Source organism: Mauremys mutica, chromosome 3, assembly GCF_020497125.1.
Source record: "Mauremys mutica isolate MM-2020 ecotype Southern chromosome 3, ASM2049712v1, whole genome shotgun sequence".
Taxonomy (NCBI): domain Eukaryota; kingdom Metazoa; phylum Chordata; order Testudines; family Geoemydidae; genus Mauremys; species Mauremys mutica.
Window position 1 is genome coordinate 17233615 of NC_059074.1, and position 23540 is coordinate 17257154.

The 23540-nt window shown below is 43.7% G+C and overlaps 1 protein-coding gene across 1 annotated transcript in view; it reads right to left on the bottom strand.

Annotated features, from left to right (window-relative positions):
• The window catches only part of CLIC5 (chloride intracellular channel 5), a 110939-nt gene extending 87399 nt beyond the window's left edge, over positions 1–23540 (bottom strand). Inside the window, exon 1 of the mRNA XM_045011758.1 lies at positions 22906–23540. Coding sequence (XP_044867693.1) covers positions 22906–23460 — 555 coding nt within the window. The 5' untranslated portion in view covers positions 23461–23540. The remainder of the gene's footprint in view (positions 1–22905) is intronic.

Sequence of the window (23540 nt, forward strand, 5' to 3'; positions counted from 1 at the left end):
TGCTTTTTTTTAGCTCACTAGCTTGAGCCCTGCTAGTATGAGTCCGTCTACCTGGGCTGGGAGACTTGCTCCTAGCTGCAGTGTAGACATGCCCATTGTTTGAGGCACAGTATGGGAGCTTCCATTACTGCTGCTCATGCAGTGCCTCTTCTGCATCTAAAAAGATAAAAAGAGGTCTTCGATCCCCAGGATGATCAACGCAGCATCTTTCACAATAATTAAATTTGATTTAAAAGATCTCTACATTAAAAAATAATGTTTAAAAGATTAAGCAGTTCTTTTATGAAGGAGAAACAGACAATGCAGTTATAAATGATCTTTCCAGAGAATTAAACATATCAAATTAAAAAAACCAATTACCTACCTTCTCATAACTGTTGTTCTTCCAGATGTGTTGCTCATGTCCATTCAAAGAAGGTGTGTGCGTGCCACATGTATGGTCCTCAGAAGGTTTTTCCCCTAGTGATACCCATTGGGTTGGCTGGGGAGCCCCCTGGAGTTGTGCCTTCATGGCGGTGTATATAAGTGCCTGCCAACCTGCCGCCTCTTCAGTTCCTTCTTGCCGGCTACTCCGACAGAGAGGAAGGCAAGTGGGTGTAGGAATGGACATGAGCAACACATCTCGAAGAATAACAGTTACGAGGGGTAGGTAACCATTTTTTCTTCGAGTGCTTGCTCATGTCGATTCCAAGTAGGTGACTCCCAAGCCTTACCTACAAGGTGGGGTTGGAGTTCCTGGAATCGATGACTGATGCACTGCTCTGCCGAATGCTGCATCATCTCTAGCATGTTGAGTAATGGCATAATACAAAGCAAAAATGTGAACTGACAACCACGTCACCGCCCTGCAGATCTCCTGGATCTGGACCTGTGACAGAGATGCTGCTGAAGAGGCCTGCACCCTTATAGAATGTGCCATCAGTCCAGGGGCAAGTATTTCTGCCAAATCATAACATGCCAGGATACAGGACATGATCCACAATGAGATTCTTTGAGAAGACACTAGGAGGTCCTTCATTCTGTCTGCTACTGCGATGAGCAGCTAGTTCGACTTATGAAACAGCTTCGTACATTCAATATAAAAGGCCAGTCCTCGCCGAACTTCCAAGGAGTGGAGTCTTTGGTGCCGGCTGTTGGCGTGTGGCTTAGGGTAGAAAACTGGGAGAAAAATGTCCTGATTGGCATGAGAAGGGAGAAACGCCAGGTGAGGTCTAAGCTGTGCCTTGTCCTTATCAAAAATGATGCAAGGAGGGTCGGCGGATAGGGCCCGGAGCTCTGACACCTTTCTAGCTGACATTATTGCAACCAGGGATGCCACCTTCCATGACAGATAGAGTAATGAGCAAGTTGCTAGGGGCTCAAAGTGGGTCCCCATTAGTCTTGAAAGAACCAGATTAAGGTCCCAATCCAGGATCAGCTGCCTCATTTTTGAGTACAATCTTTCAAGGCCTTTAAGAAAACAACCAACCATCAGGTTGGCAAAGACTGACCAGCCTGCCACTGCTGGGTGGAAAGCCAAAATGGCTGCTAAGTCAACCTGTATTGATGAGACCGACAGGTCCTGTTGCTTTAACTGTAGCAGATAGTCTAAGATGAGAGGTTCCAGTGACTAACCTGTGAACGCTAGATCAAGAATCGTTCCACTTTCCAGGTAGGTGGTCCTGGTGGAGGGCTTCCTACTACCAAGGAGAACCTCCCTAATGGGTTCGGGACACATTAGCTCTACTGGGTTTAACCACGAAGCTTCCAAGCTGTGAGGTGGAGAGACTCGAGGCTGGGATGCTGGAGATGGCCGTGGTCTTGAGAGATCAGGTCCGAAAGCAAGGGCAATGAGATTGGGGTGTTCACCGATAGCTCTAGGAGCATGATATACCAGTGCTGGCGAGGCCAGGCTAGAGCTATCAATATGACTGCAGCCCTCTCCCTGTGGATCTTGAGCAGAACCTTATGGACGAACGGGAAAGGTGGGAATGTGTACAACAGGTGGTCCATCCAAGGGAAGAGAAACATGTCCACAAGCGAGCCCGGACTGTGATTCAGGAAGGAACAGAACTGCAGGCATTTCCTGTTGCTTTTTGTGGTGAAGAGGTCAAATTGGGGAACTCCCCACTTTTGGAAAATGCTGTTCACTATATCCAGGTGAATGGACCACTTGTGGTTGTGGAAGGATCTGCTGAGATAGTTCGCCAACTCGTTCTGAGAATCCAGGAGGTAGGATGCTTCCAAGTGAATTGAGTGCAGAAGTCCCATAGTTTAAGAACTTCCTGACATAGGGGAGAGGAGCGAGCTCCACCCTATTTGTTTATATAAAACATTGCGGTCATGTTGTCCGTCATCAGCAACACACATTTCCCTGGCAAGTGGGCCTGGAAGGTCTGGTATGCCAGGCGGACTGCTCTCAGCATCTTGATGTTGATGTGAAGCGAGAGCTCATCTTGTGACCAAAGTCCCCGGGTCCTGAATTCTCCCAGTTGAGCTCCCCACTCCAACGCTGACATATCTGTAACTAGGAACAGCGAGGGATGCGGCTTGGCGAAGGGGACCCCCACGCACACTGCTTGTGGGTTGAGCCACCATTAGAGAGACACGAGAACTTGCAGTAGGTGTGTGACCATCTTGTCCAGGATGTTGCATGCTGTACCATGTACGTACAAGCTGTCATATGTCTGAGGAGCTTCAAACAATTCCTTGCTGTGGTGATAGGGTATTGCTTGAAGCCGTTTATGATGTCATGCATTGTCTGAAAACGAGACTCAGGCAGGAAAGCTCTGGCCTGTCCCAAGTCCAATACCGCCCCAATGAACTCTATTCTCTGAGTAGGGGATAGAGTTGATTTATGTACATTCAGGAGAAGACCCAGCCTGTCGAAGGTAGATCTTATCATAGTGATGTATTGCTCCACTTGCACCTTGAAGCGGCTCTTGACCAACCAGTCGTTGAGGTACGGAAATACCTGCACCTGGCTTTTTCTCAGGAAGGCAGCTATGACTGACTGCCATGCACTTGGTAAAAACTCGAGGGGCTGCTGACAGGCCAAAGGGGAGGACTGTAAACTGGTAATGGTTGTGGTTCACTACAAACCTGAGAAAGCATCTATGGGCTGGGACTATCGATATGTGGAAGTACGCGTCCTTTAGGTTGAGGGCGGAGTACTGGTCTCCCGGATCCAGGGATGTGATGATGGCAGCCAAAGAGACCATGCAGGACCTCAGCTTCTCCATGAATCTGTTGAGTCCTCGCAGGTCGAGGATGGGTCTGAGACCCCCTTTGGCTTTAGGGATTAGGAAATATCAGGAGTAAAATCCCTTGCCCCTTAGCTCGTGAGGAACCTCCTCCACTGCTCCCATGGCGAGGAGCATTTGAACCTCCTGCGTGAGGATTTGCTTGTGAGAAGGATCCCTGAAGGGGGATGGGGAAGGGGAATGGGAGGGAGGGAAGAAGCAGAATTGGAGAGAATATCCCACTTCTACGGTGTGAAGAACCCAGCGATCTGAGGTTATCTGGGCCCAAGCACAATAGAAGTGGGACAGATGGTTCAGAAAACAGGGTGAAGGATCCATGACTGGACTGGTGCATCACCCCTGGGCGCACCTTCAAATGGCTTGCTTAAAGCCTGAGGATTGCCTCTCCAAGTCTTGGCCTTGATTGGGTGGTGCATGGGGAGGCTTACGCCTACCATTCTTGCCCCCCTGGAGAAGTCCTGCCTAGGCTGGGGAGGGTAGAAGCGCGGAGGGAGTTGGGGCTTAAAATATTTCCTCTCACTGGTGGGGGTTTGTAGACCCACCGACTTCAATGTTGCCCATGAATTTTTTAGGCTATGGAGCTTGGAGTCAGTATGCTCTGAAAACAACCCCATGCTGTCAAAGGGCAAGTCCTGAAATGTTTGTTGGACCTCTGGGGAAAGGCCTGACCTGGAGCCATGAGAACCTCCTCATGCCTATGGCAGAGGACATGGTTCGCGTGGCTGAGTCTGTCACGTCCAGTGAGGCCTGTAAAGTGGTCTGTGCCACTGCCTTGCCCTCCTCCACAATGGCTGCAAACTCCACTATAGAGTCTGACAGGATCAACTCCTTAAAATTCCCATGAATTAAAATTGTATCTACTCAGAATTGCTTGCTGGTTAGCAATCCGAAGCTGGAGCCCTCCAGTGGAGTACACCTTCCTACCGAAGAGGTCCATCTTCTTTGAGTCTTTCGATTTTGGAGTTGGGCCTGCTTCCCTTATTTTCTCCCTCATTCACCATCACTATGACCAGCAAACCAGGCTACAGATAGAATCACAGAATATTAGGGTTGGAAGAGACCTCACGAGGTCATCTAGCCAATCCCCTGCTCAAAGCAGGACCAACCCCAATTAAATCTTCCCAGCCAGACTGAATAAGTATTTGTACCCCTTAGAGGAGACGAAATACTTTCTCTCTACCCCTTTAACTGTAGGGGAATGGAGGCAGGAGTCTGCCACAAGGTCTTCGTAGTGGCTTGGACAGTTTTAACGAGTGGTAATGCCACCCTGGAGGGCCCCTCAGGGGTTAAGATGTCAACCTGGGGTCCACAGATTCAACCACCTCCTTGGCCTGTAGCACCATGTTATGAGACACCCTGCGCAACAGCTCCTGGTGCGCTCTATTATCAATGGGAGGCGGCCCAGAAGACGAAGACCCCACCATTGTCTCATCAGGTGAGGATGATGCCAACGCCTTAAGTGGTACCGGGCCCCCCTGTCCCTCCGGCTCCCTGGAAGCATCCTGTTTGGTGCCGTGCTGCTCAGCGCCAGTAGCGGCCTCAACACCAATGGTGGAGCTGGGACCCGGACGGGGCTCTGCACCAGGGTCTGAAGTCGTTTCAGTGCCTCATAGCGGGGGACGGTCCCAGGGTGGTAAAGGGACATGCCCTTTTGAGATTATGAACTGGGAGCCCCTGGAGTAAGTGCCCTGGGCCTGGTGGTATTCCCATGGGGTCCAAAAAGGCCATTGTGCGGGTCCTTGCCACTGCACCAGCCACAGCACCATCCCTGCCTCTTGTCTATAGCGGCACCACTCCAAACAGTGCCGATTGAGCCTGGAGTAATAGGACTCTGCCTCCAAGTCTGATGACCAGGACTCCGAGTGTGGAGCCCATGGTGGTGCTGAGTGGGACAGTGCTGGAGAGTGGTGCCATGGGGAAGGCGAGTGGTGCCTCATAATTGCGGGCTTTCTTCTGGATGGCACTGCACCTTGCGGTGCTGGAGGTCTATCCTGCCTGGCGGGGGACTGCAGTGCAATCAAGTCCCTGGCCACCTCGAATGTGTCCAGGGTGGAAGGGAGCTCCAAATCCTCCTCTAGCAGGAAAGTCCAACAGCATCGGACTCGACGGACCTCTCTATGGGCCCAAAGTCAACAGTGCTGACTCCTGCAAGAACGGCGCCGGGTGCCCCTGTGCAGGATGCACACCGCAGGAGCGGTCAGACCTGGTCTCACTGGGGGCGAGCGCCCTCTATCAATCTTCCTGTGCCACTTATGCGGCACCAATGAGTCTGAGCAGTGCTATGTTGCCACTGCAGGCTTTGATGCCGGGAAGTGACGGTGCCAAGGGTCTCTAAACATAGAGTCCTTTCTTGATGCTGTAGCTTCTCTAACGGAGGGCGGAATGCTCCGCACGGAGGTGCTTGGTGCTGAGTCCTGCTGGCCTGGAGCCAGCTCAGGACGGAGGGTTGCCTCCATAAGGAGTTGCTTGAGCCTGATGTCCCTTTCTTTCTTTGTTCTCAGGCAGAACTCTTTGCAGATCTTGCAGTGATCTGTTTGATGTGCCTCCCTAGGCACTTTAGGCAGGAGTTGTGGGGGTCACCTGTTGGCATGGGCTTGTGGCAGTTCCCACACGGCTTAAAACCTTGGGATCGAGGCATGCCCCGAACCCCAAGAAGGGAAGGAATTGGGGTGGGGAGAAAACCCCCAACTTCTAACTACTCACTACTAAAAACTAACACTATTTAACTATTTACAGGTTATCAGAAAAGTCAGATCACTGGGAGAAACACTTGCCGAGGCAAGAGACACACACAGCTCCAATGACTATCACTGGTAGTAAGAAGGAACTGAAGAGGTGGCAGGTCAGCAGAGAACTATATACACGGACATGAAGGTGCAACTCCAAGGGGCTCCACAGCCGACCTGACTGGTACCACTAGAGGAAAAACTTTCTGACATCTGTGCCCGCAGTGTGCACACATCTACTTGGAATCAACATGAATGAGCACTCGAAGAAGAACAGAAGATGACTTAACAACAACAAGGTCAGTTGTCAGCCATGCAGGATTTTACTGCTATTATAAACAATAAAATGCAATTACAATGTAATAGCTTTATTGAAAGGCATTCTGTCCATGCAAATACCTTTCTGAGTGCTCTAAAAATCACTGACACAGGAGGAAGATTAAGAATGCCTAGTATCAGTTTGTAAGATAATAATTTATGATAGGTGGCACTGGTAGCAACACTTACTATTAAGGTTGCTGACACTCCCTATCAGAATCTGTTTTCAGTTGCTTAAACCTTAGTGAAACATTAACTGCTTAGGCTGAAATTTTCTATGCTGGGCATGTGCCTTAGGCTGAATTTTTGGGGAAAATTTCAGCCAGAATGGTTCAGCTGTTTCCAAGAATGAGGCTGGGGGGAAAATAAGTTGTTTTGCCCAAGTTGAAAAAATATAGTGATCTTTTCTTTGAAAAACTCTAGTGCCCCTATGATTTGGAGCAGGGACTTAAGATTTGGCAGAGTTGAGGCCTTTGTGTCAGGGATGTGCCTTTTGCTGTCCCTGTGAAAATCTGCCCAAATTTGGCCAAGTTCTGAGCCTTTCAAAAACAAAAAAATCACAGTTTGCAATTGTTCAATAGAGACATCTTTGATTTTAAGTATCAGAGGGGTAGCCGTGTTAGTCTGGATCTGTAAAAGCAGCAAAGAGTCTTGTGGCACCTTATAGACTAAGAGATGTTTGGGAGCATGAGCTTTCGTGGGTGAATACCCACTTAGTCGGATGCACGTCCACGAAACCTCATGCTCCCAAATGTCTGTTAGTCTATAAGGTGCCACAAGACTCTTTGCTGCATCTTTGATTTTAGCAGCTAAAATCTCCAAAGATTCTTTCTTCACTGAGCATGCTCCATCCCCTCACAGTTCCTCCACAGTGACCAGCCTGTGCATGCACTATCCCCACAGAGTGACTGCATATGGTCCAACCCGTGGCTACAGGGACGAAGCTGGACTTTCACTGTAATTGCTGCTCTCAGCTGCCTGGGCCAGGGTGGGGCTGGGCACTGGAGCTGAGAGCAGGCAGCCTGTCTTTCCTGCTAGCACTCAGGCCATGTGGAGGAGGAAGCAGTCTGATTCAAAGGCCGAGGAGCCAGAGAGGGTGAGCTGAGGCTGGGACTGGGAAGCAGAGAGTGGTTGGGCAAGAGACTGGAAGCCACTGAAGGAAGAGGGGATGGACTGAGAGCCTGCTGGCTGGATGAAGAACACTGAGATTGGATGAGGAGCTGAGAGGGGAGAAGACTGGGACTGGCTGGACAAAGAGCCTGGGTCTAGGAACCAATGTGGGGGAAACGGGGTAGAGGAAGAGAAGATAAATCTGATAAAGAGCTTGGGTGTGGGGGGAGATCTGGGATTGGCCGGGAACAGAGACTGGGACTAGGAGCCAAGGAGGGAGGAAACTAGAACAAGAAGCTGATGAAGGGGTAGGGGGAAGAATGAGGTTGGAAGAGGAGCCCAAGGAGGAAGACAAGGACTCTGAGCCAGTGGCAGGGGGAGAGGAGGACAACTTAGATGAGGATCTGAGATGGCGGGGGGGAAGTGGGACTGGCTGAGCAAGGAGACTGGGACCAGGTACGGTGGGGGAGAAAGAGAGATTGGGAGGGCAGGGAGAGATTGAGACTCAGACAGCAAACCCAGAGAGGGAGACTAAGACTGGGATGAGAAGGATTCAGTTGCTTTAACAATGAGACCATTCTTTCTGTTTCTGCAATCAACTGCCTAATTCACTACACACTTTCCCCAACTTCAGTAACAAATGAGAAAGGGGGTCCTACAGCCAGAACCTCACTTCACTACACAACCCTGGTTTATACCCAAAGCAGGTCCACCCTGTGCATTAAATGAGACAGGGGTCCTGTGGAAAAAAATAGTAAGTGATGATGTAATTGAAGACTATCATAATGAATATGCACAAGGGGGATGAAATAAGCTTATACTTCTTATTTGGCATCTCCTTTGATGGAGGTGTGCAACAATGGTGTCCTGTTCCATATGATCCTCTGCTAATCTCTTTTTGGATGAATAATCCTTTTGATCTACCCAGGACACCACATCGTCCATCTTTTTCTGTCTCATGTACTTATGCTATCAACTTTCCCTTCTAGTGCCCGTAAACATGCATCACACACTGAACCTCTTAAAAATGCACCCTGAAAATCAAATCTTTCTTTTCATAAGATCTCTGAGTAGTAGCTGCTGAGTTCCACTCATCTCCAATAATTTATCATTGATTATGCAGCCTAGCCACGATATTTTCAGAATTCTTCTATAAAAATTTGAATGATTGTGCTTTCTTTATCTATTGTTTGAATGTCCATGTTTCACAGTTGTAATTTAATAGTTTTTAAGTCGGTATTTAGTCCTCAGATTTATGTCTCTTCTAATCAGATGTTTATTCTTCCAGGCAACCTTAATTCTTGCATGTCTTAACATTTGAGTGCTTGACTTTGCAACCTCAATAGTGTTCTTTCAATGTAGTTTTTTATGTGTGATTATTATGTATATTGTGGTAGTGCCTACAGGCCCAATATCTAGCCTTGTTGTGCTAGGTACTATACAAAGCACACAGATACACTTTCTGCCCTCAAAGAGTTTATAGTCTAAAGAGACAGAGAAAGGCTGGAAGGAGACAGAGAAACATATAGAGAAGTAACTCAGCCCAGGGTCAGTGGCACAGCCAAGAATAGAAACCAAGTCTCCTGAATCCCAGTCCAATGCCTGATCCAAAAGACCATACTCCCTGTTCTGTAAATAGAGAAAGCACTTAGGGTTTGTCTACATTGCAACTGGGACTGGGAGTGTGCTTTCCAGCTTGAGGAGACAGACACACACTAACTCTGCTTGAACTAGCAGGCTAAAAATAGCCATGTAATCAGGGATAGCATGGGCAACAGCTCAGGCTAGCTGCCTGAAGATAAACCCACCTACGCCCAATGAGTACATATTCAGGTGGCTAGTCTAAACCGTCACCTGTGTTACCCCCAGCTACACTGCTATTTTTAGCACGCTAGCTCACCAAGAGCTAGGATGCGTTTGTCTATCTACGCTGGGAAGCTGCAGCGTAGAGACACCCTGAGGTACACTCATGCACCTTCTGTGAAGGTTTTGTGGCTGCACAGTTGTAGAACTGAGTTGCAAGACAGGCTCTCAGTTTGCACATGACTGGTTCATGCAAACACCACCTTGCAAATGAAAATGCAGACATTTTGCAGGCAGTTTCACAGAAATGCTCACAAGTCAACTTGTCATCAACTGCTTTGAAAATCTGGTCATGTTTCCCTAAACTTATTTTGAAAAATATATAATAGGGTCATTCCTCTCATGAGTCAGCCAGTCCAGTGAATACATACATTTATCTAAAGAGTAAATATTAATTGAAATTAACCAGCATAATGTGTTCAGTCATGCGTGTGAAACGTGTTAAACTCTTCATATCCTTCCTTGTTGGCATCCCAGAAAGGAATGCTTTCTCAGTTCTGCTGTTCTCTGAGGTTTTATACTCTGACTATTTTTAGTTGTTACCAGCTGCGGTACCCAGGACCAATCAGCTCTCAAAGCTTGAAAGGAATTTTGCTCTGGTCCAAACTTCATTCTCTGTAATTTTATAGAGAGGAGCCAAATGATCAAGTGTTTACTGCTTCAACCTTTGGTAATTAGTGACAGATTTCATTAATGCAAGATGAGACAACCACCCAGCATAGTAAAGGGGTCAGTCAGGACTGGACCAAAGTTAATCTGAGTCAATGGATCAGCACTCTTGATAAAATTACATTTATTCAACTTAGAAAAAAAATTACATGTCTGATGAAGTTAAATACACTCTGCTAGACTACAGCAGTATGGGGGAGAAAAACCAATCTGTATGATTTTCATAAAGGAGCTCTTAGTTGTGTGGAGCTGAGACAATATTTATTTTGGATTATTTGTTGTACTCCATGCACCTGACTCCATTCACAGAAGAAAGGCAGCCTCTTAACCACTGGCCACATAATGTACTGTACATCGGTGAGAATAAAACCTATGCATTAAGGTATCTGGTGTGAAATCTTACCCCTAGGTAATGGTAATAAAGGTAATAACTGGAGATATACCAATCTCCTAGAACTGGAAGGGACCTTGAAAGGTCATGGAGTCCAGCCCCCTGCCTTCACTAGCAGGACCAATTTTCGCCCCAGATCCCTAAGTGGCCCTCTCAAGGATTGAACTCACAACCCTGGGTTTAGCAGGCCAATGCTCAAACCACTGAGCAGTACCCCTACTGAAGTTAATGGCAAAATGTGCATTGACTTGAATGGGGTAGGAATTTCACCCCTGTACATAGAATTTGTTCAGAAAGGCAATCCCTTCAATTTCAGTGAGACCCACAGAGCAGCCAATATATTGTTATTGACACAAGTTTCATCACTTAAATAATAATGCTAGACAAAAAGCTCTTTACACAATTGCTCTGGCAAGTTTCATTTGCTTTAATCTCAGAGATCATAAATGTAGAAGTATTTGAACAATAGCTAATGAAATCGTAATGCAATAATTAGCTCAATCTAGTTTCCCATTTTATGACATCAAAATTCTTCCATGATCCTCTCCCTATGATAATATTCTGATGCAACTATACCACTTTGTAAAGTGAGAGGTGACACTGCACAATTCTCTCATTGAGCATCTCCCTACACGAACATTGTGGTCCGTTTCAAACATACTTATAGGATCCTTAGGGCTCGATCTTGCAAGGTGCTGAAAATTCTGGCCTGATTCAGTAGAGCACTTCAGCACACACCTAAATTTAAGAATGTGAAGTCACTCTCAAGAGTATGAATGAGACTATTCATGCGCTTAAAATTAAGCATATACTCAAAAGCTTTGCTGGTTCAGGCCAGAGTTCTAAACACCTTACAGAATGGAGCCATTAGAGAACATTTTTGAAAAATATTGGAAGCGTGTAATCTTCATACATAAAAATATTCTCTGGATCTTTCTTCAAGGATTACTTCTATCATGATGCATATAAGAAAGGGTATGCTGAGGGGCCCTGTTTCTAATGGTATTTGAAATTAACCTGGCCTTCCTGCTTCAATCACAATATAGGGAATGTGAAAAGCCCTCTTACGTCATCTAGGCCACACCATGCCAACGTGCCATGAAGTATATGCTCCAGTACTTTGTCTAGTGCAGTTTCAAATGATGAGGATTTCATAACAGAAGAACGGCCATACTGGGTCAGACCAAAGGTCCATCTAGCTCACTATCCTGTCCTCTGACAGTGGCCAATGGCAGGTGCCCCAAAGGGAATGAATAGACACGTTATGATCAAGTGATCCATGCCCTGTCACCCAATCCCAGCTTCTGGCAAACAGAGACTAGGGACACCATTCCTGCCCATCCTGGCTAATAGTCATTGATGGACCTATCTTCCAAGAATCTATCTAGCTCCCTTTTGAACCCCATTATAGTATTGGCCTTCACAACACCCTCTGGCAAGGAGTTCCAGAGGTTGACAGTGTGTTGCATGAAAAAATACTTTCTTGTGTTTGTTTTAAACCTGCTACCTATTAATTCCATTTGGGGGTCCCTTGTTCTTGTATTATGAGAAGGAATAAATAAACACTTCCTTATTTACTTTATACCTCCCATGATTTTATAGACCTCTATCATATCCCCCCTTAGTCACCTCTTTTCCAAGCTGAAAAGTCCCAGTCTTATTCATCTCTGCTCATACGGAAGCCGTTCTATACCCCTAATCATTTTTGTTACCCTTTTCTGAACCTTTTCCAATTCCAATATATCTCTTTTGAGATGGGGCAACCACATCTGCACACAGTATTCAAGGTGCAGGCGTTCCATGGATTTATATAGAGGCAATATGAAATTTTCTATCTATCCCTTTCTTGATGATTCCCAACATTCTGTTTGCTTTTTTGACTGCCGCTGCACATTGAGTGGATGATTTCAGAGAACTATCCACAATGACTCCAAGATCATTATTTCCCTTGGGAAAACCTAATAGATGTAAAAATTAGGAACAATCTCCTCAAATTCAGGCTACATTTTCTTTTTGTTCCAAGTTGACTTAATTTTATCCCATTACTCCTAGTTAATGAAGAATCATCAATGATGTCTAGAGACCACTCTGGCCCATGATATGCTGCCTCTGAATAGTGCAGGATCACCGTAATGCCAGGCCAACAAGGTGTCAGCATTACAATTAAAAGATGCAAATATCAAAATTATATCAAGTAGACATTAAGTTGTAACACAAGAGTATATGCAAAACTAGTTTGCGCAGTTAGGTATAGAAGTACTATTGCATGTCACTGTTTGAACTGAATGTACCTTAAGGAAAGGTTCAACAAGATGCAAGTGCATTTGGCTGGAGGTCAGAACAAAGACCAAATTAATTTATGTTTAAACACAAAGCTCCTGCAGCTTATCTTTGCCTCTCACATCTCAAATAATCTGTGTTGATATAGTACTAAACTTCTATTTACAGATGCTAAGAGTATACAAACACATAGTGATAGTGTACACTGGAGAGCAACCTCTCTCCAAAACTCACCTAAGAACCTGGAGAGAAGTCTTTGAAACATGGAGTTAGTGAACTTCACATTCAGGACTGAACTGCGAGACACTGAGCATTGTCAACCCTCAGGGATGTTAAGGGGAGTTGTGGGCCTTTGGCACTTTGCAGAAGGTGTGGAGCATTAGGAAAAGCAATTACTGTTGACAAGAAAACGTCCCAGAGTAAATCAAATTTCAAATTTAGAAATAAACTGTTAAATGCATGCAAGATTAAATAAAGCCTTCTGGATGTTATTAATGTGTGATTTGCTCATCACATTCTATCCCACTTGCAATGATGTGTTTATTAGTAATTTAGGTAAATAAAGAGAGTGTGGATTGTCAAACACTTATTACAGTATCAGTTAGTCATATTTTGAAAGTAGAGGTCATCTGAACTTCTCCACTTCTCCCAGATTCTATGTTATCCAAATAACTGTGGGCCAGAAGATTACTGTTTTGTTCCTGACTTTGCTATAGTTTTTCTGTGTGACCCTGGGAAAGAAATTTAACCTCTCTGTGCCTCCGTTTTTACATCTTTAAAGTAGGGATGACAACATATCCCAACCTCACTAGATGTGTTGTGAACCTTACTTCATTAAGGTTTGTGAAGTGCTTGGAGATGCTTGGATGAAGGTTGCTATAGAAATGCAAAGTATCCTATTATATTTAGAATTGGGCTGGACACAAAACACTGGGCTCAAAGACCCCTGAACTCTGGGGAACTGGATCGATGCCCAATCCAATTTACATTTCTGGCCCATCTCTATTGTGTTATTACATCTTCACTAAGGTCACAAAGGTATGTCAACATTGCGAGTGATGCAGCAACATTTAATAAGGTCACTCACAAATATATCCAAGGTGGTATAAAAAGAAACAGTCGCTGCAGTCTAAACATAAATATCCTGCTTTCAGATACAAACCAAAGGTTCATTCAGGATCCAAGCATCTCCTGCTGTGTTCTTTAAAGCAGGAGCAGCTGCATGAGGAGTCATAATCTATGTAATTAAATAGGTGCATATAAGCACGGTTATTAAGTACTCTTGATGGTAGTTGTTTACATCCTGATAGAAAAGCTAATAAACAAAGGTGCTGAACAGCTATCATATCATATGCCCTTCCTAAACCACTCAGGCATGCTGTTAATGAGGGACAAAAATGTGGGTAATGAGATATTTTTAAACCGATCAACAAATACGTTATAGAATGGTGAAAAGGGTCCCTCAATGAGGGGCAAGGCCTAAAATACCAACATGGTGTTCATGTTAAAATCCTTCACAAACCAGGTCTAGAACTGGTGTCAGTAAGAATAATTCCAGTGACGTCGAGCCTTTGGTCAAGCTTTATCCAGTCTTCAAAATCAAACAAAAAATGTTCATGGATTCCACTCAGGAAAAAGGGGTTAAGGTGGGAGTTGATTCTTATTTGAACTAAACAGGTTGCCCAACTAGTGGCACATCAAATCAGCATTGGGATGTTGGGCCATCATGGCCCAATCATCACAGCCCACTGAAAGCACAGAAGAAGAGGATCTCATGGGGAATGTAGTCTAGATTTTAAATGGCTATTTTAAAAATATTCTTTTTCTGACACGTTTCATACTGCAGGATCCCCGGTACTATACACATAAATAACCCATATACAGTGGGCACCATTAGAAAATAAACATTTGCCTCAACCACAGTGATTGTTGTATGTCACCTATTCTAAATGGAGGATGATACCATGATTAATGCAGCTGGGGTGGCAAATGTTAAGGTTATAATGGTGCTCAACATACAAACTATGCTTAGCAATTAATTCACCTGCCACTGAAATGCAACCACCTCTGGGAGGAGGGACACAGTAACTGTTTAGCAGTGCACAGTATTACTACACAGATGTCATCCTCAGCGATATTGTCAATAAGAAAGTAACCAAAACACAAATAAAAGCTCCATTAAATCTTCATGGAAACAACCAAGGTGTTTACATGGAAAAGAACACAATTGGTTGGGAGGGAAATGGTATTTTTAAATGTCAAGGAGAGAATTAAAAAAATAAAAGTAAAAATAAGGGAAGGGAAATGCTGAGTTCCTTCAACCAAGCGACTCTCATTTCAGTTTCCCTTGACTGTGACCCACATACTTGCACTTCATTTGTCGTCACTGAAATCTCAGTGCAGTAATAGCTTCCTAAACAATACGGCTCCATATTTTAAGCTGTTGCTATGCTACTGCACTATGCCAAGCCGCTGTGGAACCAACAGCTGAAGTGGCACAGTGATGTCGGCTTCACATTGATTCATGGACCTTTCCAGAGGGAGAAATGGCCCATCTGCACAGTCCATGAACAGGGCATGCATTCAGCGGAGGTGAGGAGTAAAGCTTTTTACCCTTTGTACCCGAAAGATTAAGCAAGGTGCTGCGCCTTGGTACTAAAGCACACATTCTGTTCATAACAGATAACGTCCCATTCATAATTACCAGACTATCTGGGACAGAATCAGCAGCTTGCTAATCTTCTCATGCACAGAAAACAATTTACATAAACATAAATCAAGCTGCAAAAGAGAACCACAGCACAATTCTCTTCTCAGAGGGTTACTGTCGCAGATGAGAAACATGGATGAGAAAGTCAGTTTTTCTCTTGGGTGAGGCATTAAGACTTAAAAGGTAACCATCCTACTGTCTGATAAAGTAGCCATGCTGTGGACAAACCCAAATCCTCTTGCTCTCAAGGCTACTAGAGACTGGGGGCGGATAGTGATAATCCTTACACTGGATTTACAGTACAATACTCTGACTTCAAAAAAGTTACTCCTACTTTCAGCAGTGTGAAATCAGAATCAGGCCCCAAGACTATGAGTGACACAATGCTCCTGAAGCCTGAAGGCAGATGCTAACTCTGCAGCTATAATATTGCATTATGGCTGTTGTTAATGGAGAGGTAATGGTGGAGTCTCAGAGGATGGTCTTGGTCATTCAGCTACAGTTAGAAATGTTTTTAAGAAGACACTGGACTGGGAAGGTGAGCTTTGTCTAGGTTCTGTAATCCGAGCAAAAGAAGATTTTAAAGGGACAAAACATGAAAGACAAAGATATACTGGATAAAGTCTACCAAACAAAGGGAAAGTTCTGATGCCCTTACTCATGCCACATAGTGCTTTACTGCACCAGTAGACCCACTGAAATCAACCAGACTACTGGTGGGGTAAGGCAGTAGTCAACAGCCCAGATTTTAAAAGATATTTAGGCATTGCTGTGCTCAGCAACACAATGCCGCACTGATTTAGGAGCCTAGACTCCTAAATCCCTGTTGAACATGAGATTTAGGCTCCTAAATCAGTTAGGTGTTGCACCACTGAGCACAGCAATGCCAAAATGTTTTTAAAAATCTGGGCCAACATGAGTAAGTTTATACAAATCTGTTACAATGTTAGGACATTGACTTTTCCATCAGTCATTTCCACCACCTTCATTGTTTTAGTTAACTTGAGTTTCTATCACAACTTGGTCTTAGAATAACCATAATTGGAGCACTCTGAAAAAAAGCTTTTCAATTATTCCCTTGCTCAAGCTGTTCAATTAACTTAAAAGACCCCAAGGAGCTGGTTACGCATCATTCAACCTCTCTGTTTCTCAGTTGGCTCATATGTGAAAGGAAAACAACATTTGTTTATTTACTTCAAAGAGGTGTTACAGAGAATATTTATAAAGCATTTTTCTTAAATTAAAATGTCATATAAATCCAAATTATTTCATCCTCATATATAAGGACACATTTTCAGTCTGGTTTTAACCAGACCTTGATTTTTGTGTGTGCAAAATTTGCTGGAGGGAATAACAGCAGATACAGTTTTGCACCAGCATTCATTACTTTGCACTGAAAATTACACCTGCAGTTATTTGTGGTTGCACGCGATGGCCACAGAAACAAACCAGTATTTGAAAATCTGTCCCAACCTGAAAAAGATACTCACATTTGTGTAAATTTTCCTAGTCTTAATAGAAGCTGCCCACAAAAAATTCCCAATGAAAATTACAAATGTTCATCTTGATTCAGTGGTCCAACAACTCTACATGATTTTTATGAGTGCTCAACTAGCCATGCTCCTATAGGCACCAAAATTACCACCTGTTTAAGATGAGTTAAGGACATCCAGTTCAGTGCATCATTGTTCTTGAGCTAATTTTCTAGCACTAAAGGTTTACAGCATGTGATTTATTAACTCAAAACATCAATAAATATTTAAAAATGAAACTTTCTCAGTACAATCTACATTTGTTTCATAGGCCATGGAGAAACTAATAAATGGAAAAGTACGGTATGTGGTTTCAATAAGTGTAATCTCACAAATAAACTTTCACTTTGCAACAATTAAAGTGCCCGTCCGTATAATCATCTACTGAGAACAGACAAAGTCTCTGACCATTGCTCCATTAATGTCTAACAGACCAATCCTGGAAATAATGAGTTAGGTACTGGGTGCCCTCAACTCCCAGTGACTTCTGAAGGGAGCTGAAGGAGTTCAGCACCTCCAGGAACACACTGCAGGATCAGTCCCTACAGACAGTAAATGTGCTTTCCTTCATGGCTGATAAACTCCTGAGAAAATTAATGAACAGATCTAATCATCACACTGGAAAGAATTAAAAGATAAGAATTTAAATGCTAATCTACAAAGCAGTTAGGGCCAATTTCTGCCCTCAAATTCACACATGCAATTCCTAGTGAAGTTTGGGGGATTCCTGCGTAGGGAAGCATTTAGTTCTCAGAATGTCCCTGCTAACCACCACAATGATCAGTAATGCTCATACTAATGGAGTGTTGAATCTGTTTCATGCTTCCAGCTATTCAGTTCTCCTTCTGATGGTTTTATTTTTTTTAAAAAGTAAGATGTAATATATTGAAAATTGTATTGTACTCTGCAGGGTATTTTCCTTTTACACATCATAAAATAATGATCACAGATTATAACACGGCATTCATCCTTGTCTCAAAACTTCTAAACAGTTTCCATCATTTTCTTGACCAGAATTTATTTTAAAAGACTTTGTCCTTGTGAAATTCCTGTCTTCTGTACATCCAAATTCACGCCCTTTATCCTTTTTCAGAGGCTGCCTTTCCCCTCTTCTATGAATTCTTTATTCTTTCTTCCCATTTGTGTAACAATTGCATGGGCTGCTGTTAAATTTATAATATAAAACTGTCCATATGTACCATTGTCCTTTACTGGATGTAATCTATACTGCTTACCTGTGTGTAACAGGCAAAATAGTTTCTCCTTTGACTCAAATGATAGGGAACTGTGATTCTGGTGTGCAAAATGTGCTTTTTAAGGACATATTTCTGAGTGGAGAGGATATGAAGCCTAGCTCCTTTCTCAAAGAACTGTTAAAAACAGATAAAATATTATTCAAAATTTAATACAAAAATGTAGATTGAAATAACATCAAGGCTGCAAAGTAAAGCACTCAGACCTTAGGAAAAGACAAAGTTAAGGTTGCCTGGGCCCTGTGCATTAACAGCAAGTGAGTTCAGCAAGCACAAGTGCGCAGTGCTGAATAGGGAACCACACTATGGGTAAAAGATGCTCAGAATTTGCATTTATTGTGGGTTTGAAAAGGCTATATTTCTATATAAAATTGCATCTAAGTCAAACTGCCCCATGTGACTAGTATCCCAAGTTGTATATCAATCATATCTGAGTTTTCAAGGGCTTTTGTTTGAAGAAACCATAGGCTTATTAAATAGGTGCTGAGTGGATGTGACAAGTCCAGACGTGTTGGACTGACACAAATGTCTCCATGGTTAATGCTTGTTGTACTCTTTATTGTTAGAAGTACAGTGAGATTCTTGATAAAGATCACATACTGAATTCTGCTGCAAGTTAAACTAGTGTAAATCCAGAACAATCCATTGAGTATTAAGACTCTTTGAAAGATGAATTAAGAGGAAGACTGGCTTAATGTTTTTTAACATTTTCTGGATACATTCAATAATAAAAGGGTGAGAATTAATTCCATAAAATATCATGAAATTTGATTGAGACTGTTTGATACTGCGGTAAAGGTCAGCATGCACCAGCATTTACAGCTATCTGAGATACTGCAATTATTCTCCTATCTAAAACGAGTTTGGACTGAGCTACTTCCAGATTATACAGTGAGCTGGCTGCCATTTTGTTTTCCGGTTCCTTCTCCCCAGCTCTGTCAGCAGCCATCTTTGTCTGAGGTTGACATCTCTGACCAGTCCCAAAGGTCTACTGCTGCCTGGAAGGAGGGAGGGACGGAGAGAGAGATCTGTGTGTGTGTGTGCACGTGCGCTACTCCTGCCAAAGGGAAGGGATCCTTCCAGATTGCTACCAAGTGTATGGGAAGGCAAACCCAGAAGAGGATGACAACAGTTTGAAAACAACCATCCAGCAAACCTGATTAAGATGCGTAAGACACAGCACGCCATCCAGCCCAGAGGAGCAATCACAGGCTCCACAGCCAGAGCGGGAAGCTGAAGAGCCAGCTGAGCAGAGCCCAACTGTGGGGAAAACCCAAAGGATGAAGAGTTCAGCCACTGGGGGAGTCATAAAGGAAGCAAAGCACAGCCAGGGGACGCAGACCCTATCAGGAGAGAAGCTGGGTTCTGAGCAGAGTCCACTGGGGGGAAATTAGAAAAGGAGGTGAGCATAGTCTCAGGGGCACCAAAAGGAAAAAGAGCCGAGCCTTGGGAGGAGTCAGAGAGGTAGCAGAGCCCAACTGCAGGGAATGAGGGTGAACCAGATAGAGAGCAAAGCTCAGATGGTGAAAAAACAGGAATAGCAGAGTCCAGATGGGACATCAGGGCAAGTCAGAGGGAACAGAATACAGATAAAATAGGCCACTTCTATTTTGATTTTATCATGCTTTATCATTTCTTAAATAGTTCATCTGTTCTAAAATATAGAACTGGTGCACAGAAAACTTGGGATTTGGTGGGCTGTATTAGAAACACATGGTCCATTATTAATTATCTGTTGTTGTTTGTCCAAGGGCTCAGTTCCTAAATGTAATGGAGATGATAGAAGGGGAAGTCTATTTTGCAGTCCTTGTTCTAAATTAGCAACAATCACAGGTGGTAGAAGAGAGAAAGATGCGTTCCCAATCTTTAGGTGGAGACCCCTTTTAAGCTGCCATTCTCCTCACCCACAGAGGAGTGAAAAACACCAGGGAAGCTCCCTGAATGAATCACACAGAAATCCAAATCATTCCCCTCCCAACCACCCATGATGGTTCTGTGTGCAGATCGCTTTTCTCCTGCATGGAAAGGTAGGAAACAACAACCACCTCTGAAACCTGTGCACGTGCTCTGCGGGACTCTGCTCCACTTTGGGGATAGAGGTGGAACCTGAGTCAGTTGCAGGCTAGAGTGGGAGGGCTGGGGCCAGAGCTGGTGGCGATGCACATTATCTCCTCTCTGGCTCCATCTTTCTTAGGTAGACAAGATAATACAGACTGGGGACCCCTCTCACAGGAGAGGTTGCAGATGAGGGGCGGGAGGGGGAGGAAGTGCCAGCTAGCACAGCTCTATTGGAGCAACATTGCCAGCGAGCTGAGGAGCCACTAGGGGCCAAAGCCAGTTCACATGAACAGGGCAACTGTGAGGATGGACCTGGTCCTCTGCAGATACCCCTGATTCCTGCACTGATTCCCAATACAACTGCCCACCCCACAAGATGGTGTGGAGGGATTTCCAGCAGGGGATCCTTGCAGAGATTTTCTCCCCTAAAGCCTTCTTCTAGAAGTTTTACCACGGGAAGGAATGATCTGGGTCAGAGTTTCCAGTCCCCGATGCAGATCATTTCCATATAAGAGATGATCTGGTTCATGGGGCTGGGGTTTTTTGACTTTTTTAGTTCAGGTTCGTTAGTCCTGATTCTCTTCTCACTTATAACTGTTTTACACTAATTGACGTCAATGAAGTTACTCCTGATTTACACAGAAACAAGTGAGAAGAGAATCAGCCCCTTTGTTCTTCTGAATGAATCCCACTCACTCCTGGCATCGGCTTGATCAATCTTGCTAATCATTAGCTGAATTTCACATGTATAAAGCTGAATTACAATAGGGTTTTTTAGCATCTTCCATGCAACTTGTATACCAAAATGTTCTACAGAGTACCTGTAAGTTTCATATAAGGAAGTGAGTAAAGTATAGATAAGGAAGGAAAGATTTGTTTTCAGCTTGAGATTTGAAATGAGATGGAGAGTTGAACAAGTGGAGCAAAAAAGGGCTATTGCAGATGGTACAAGCTGCAGAGGAGAAGACTGTTGGAACAATGGGGGTAAGAATAAATTAAGGGACAAATAGTAGTAATTCCAAAATCCAAAAATGTTTAAACACCCTGTTAAAGTTCCTAAGGAAACAAAATATACTTAACTATTACATTGTTTACAAAACCCAAGCACTTATAAACATGGAAATGAATGGGAAAGGGCATCATAAATCTTACAGCACCCACATAATAAACACCTCCTTATCAAATACCATGAGCCAGTTGCCACTTGAGGTAAAGGAAGATATTTGTTAGCTGTCAAGTATAGACAGGATTCTTATGTTCTTTCTAAACAGTAACCAAACAACAGAAGGCAACTTGCTCTCACACATCGTGCCCTAACCTGCTCCCATTGCTATCAGTGGCAAAAGCCTCTCACTTGCATCAATGGGAACAAAAAGTGGACCCAAAGCTATCCACAAGGAAAATGCTGGATTCTTCCAATGAAGACTGGATGCCTTCCTAGAAGATGTGCCTTAGTCAAACACAAATTATTGGACTCAATACAGGGGTAACTGGGTGACATTCGGTGACCTTGTGTTATATGAGATTTCAGATCAGATAATCTAATGGTCCCTTCTGGTCTTAAAATCTATGAATAAAAATAATTAATAACAGTGCATGGATTTTCAAGGGGATTTAACTGTATAACTAAGATAACTGGAGTGACTGTAACAAGACATTTTTTACCTAAAGGGAGAGACAGGAACATTAAACAAAAGAAAAAAAATATTCAAATCATAGTATTTTAATGCCTTGTATTTGGAAAATAGTTTGATTAATCCATTTATATCGTCCAGAAGTGTTCTCCTTTATCCTCTAAGAAAATATGGCAATTTCCCAGCGAAACTAATTTTCCAAACCAAAGGCGTAGGGACTTTGTAATGGAAGCTGATTGCAACCTTAGCTAAGGAGAGGCCACAATATCATATTATCTGAGAGGGCTTGTAAAAGACAATCCTTCCTCTCTCACTATCTCACGTCAACGCAAAGGTCATTATATGTTCTTGCTTAATATGCTCAATATCAAATGTTAAAATTGCTGAGAGCATTAGTGGTAACACAAACTCATATTCAACTTTCAAAATATTCAGGTCACTTAGGGCCAGATCCTGATACGAGCTATTCAACATGAATAAGGGTAACTCCCCAAGTCGTCCCATTCAAGTCACTGGGATTAATCAATATTGAGAAAGGAGGTGTAAAGAGAGAGGTTTTCTGAAGGAAAATACAACATTTATTTAAGAGCTTAGGTGAATGTGATTTAGAAACTCAACAAGGGAAAGAGTGAAACTGACTCCCTAGTGATTCAGACCTGACTTGAATTTCACTAATAGGCACTTAAAATCTGCATCACAGAAATAACAATCCAATTTGTTGTAATAAATAAGCTGGATCTGTTCCAAAGATGAACATGGGAAAGACTTTCCCTGTCACTCTTCATTTTGCAGATTTGTTTTCCTTTATAATATTAATATGTATAGCACTTGATCCATAGCCCACTGAATAGGAGTCTTTTCAATGATTCAATAGGCCTCTCTAGCACTTTTCATCCAAAGATCTCAAAACCAGTATACATGGGTGGTTAAGCAGTATTATCCCCATTTTACATGGAAAAAGGGAGTCACAGAGAGGGTAAGTGACTTGCCCAATTTCACGCAGAATGTCAGTGGCACAGCTGGGGGCAGAACTTAGTGCACACTTCAGTGAGGCTGAGGATACTTGGATTGATTCTGGTTCTAATGCTACTGTACATGTCTAGGAGCACAAGCCCTTACCTTAACAAAGAGGAAAATTTCACACTCCTTCTGAAAGTTGTCAGTTTCTCCCAAGTTGTTGTTAGCTGGAAATCTGGTGGAAGTTGGGAAGGTGGGGGAAGTAACCGGGCTCTTACGAAGATTGAATCCAGTAGGAGATGGGATTTGATTTCCAAACACCATCCTCTCTACACGTTCATCACTGGACCTTGGGCTCATCATCTCCATCTCTTCCTGGCGATGCTGGTCCTCTTCAGCCCCTTGCTGAGAGGAAGCTGAACCATCCTCCCCATCAGCTCCTTGCTGAGATGACACAGAATTACTGCGGCTGTGTTCTGGGCTCTCCTGACAGCTGATGTCCATGCTTTCTGGAGTGGTTGTGGAAGAAGGAGATGCTGGGTCTTCATGGACTTGCTCATAAAGATGATCCTCTTTTGCCTCCTCTGAATCAGGAATCTCCTCTTTTGCCTCCTCTGAATCAGGATTCTCCTCTTTTGCCTCCTCTGAATCAGGAATCTCATAGAGGCCAGTGTTCTCTACATTTTCATAGACGTTGGTAAAGCCCCCATTTTCCATGCTGGTTGGTTGGTTGGATTTTGCCTCTCTTTTGGTATCTTGAGGGGCAGGAGATGGCAACAGATAAACCCTGTTTAAAA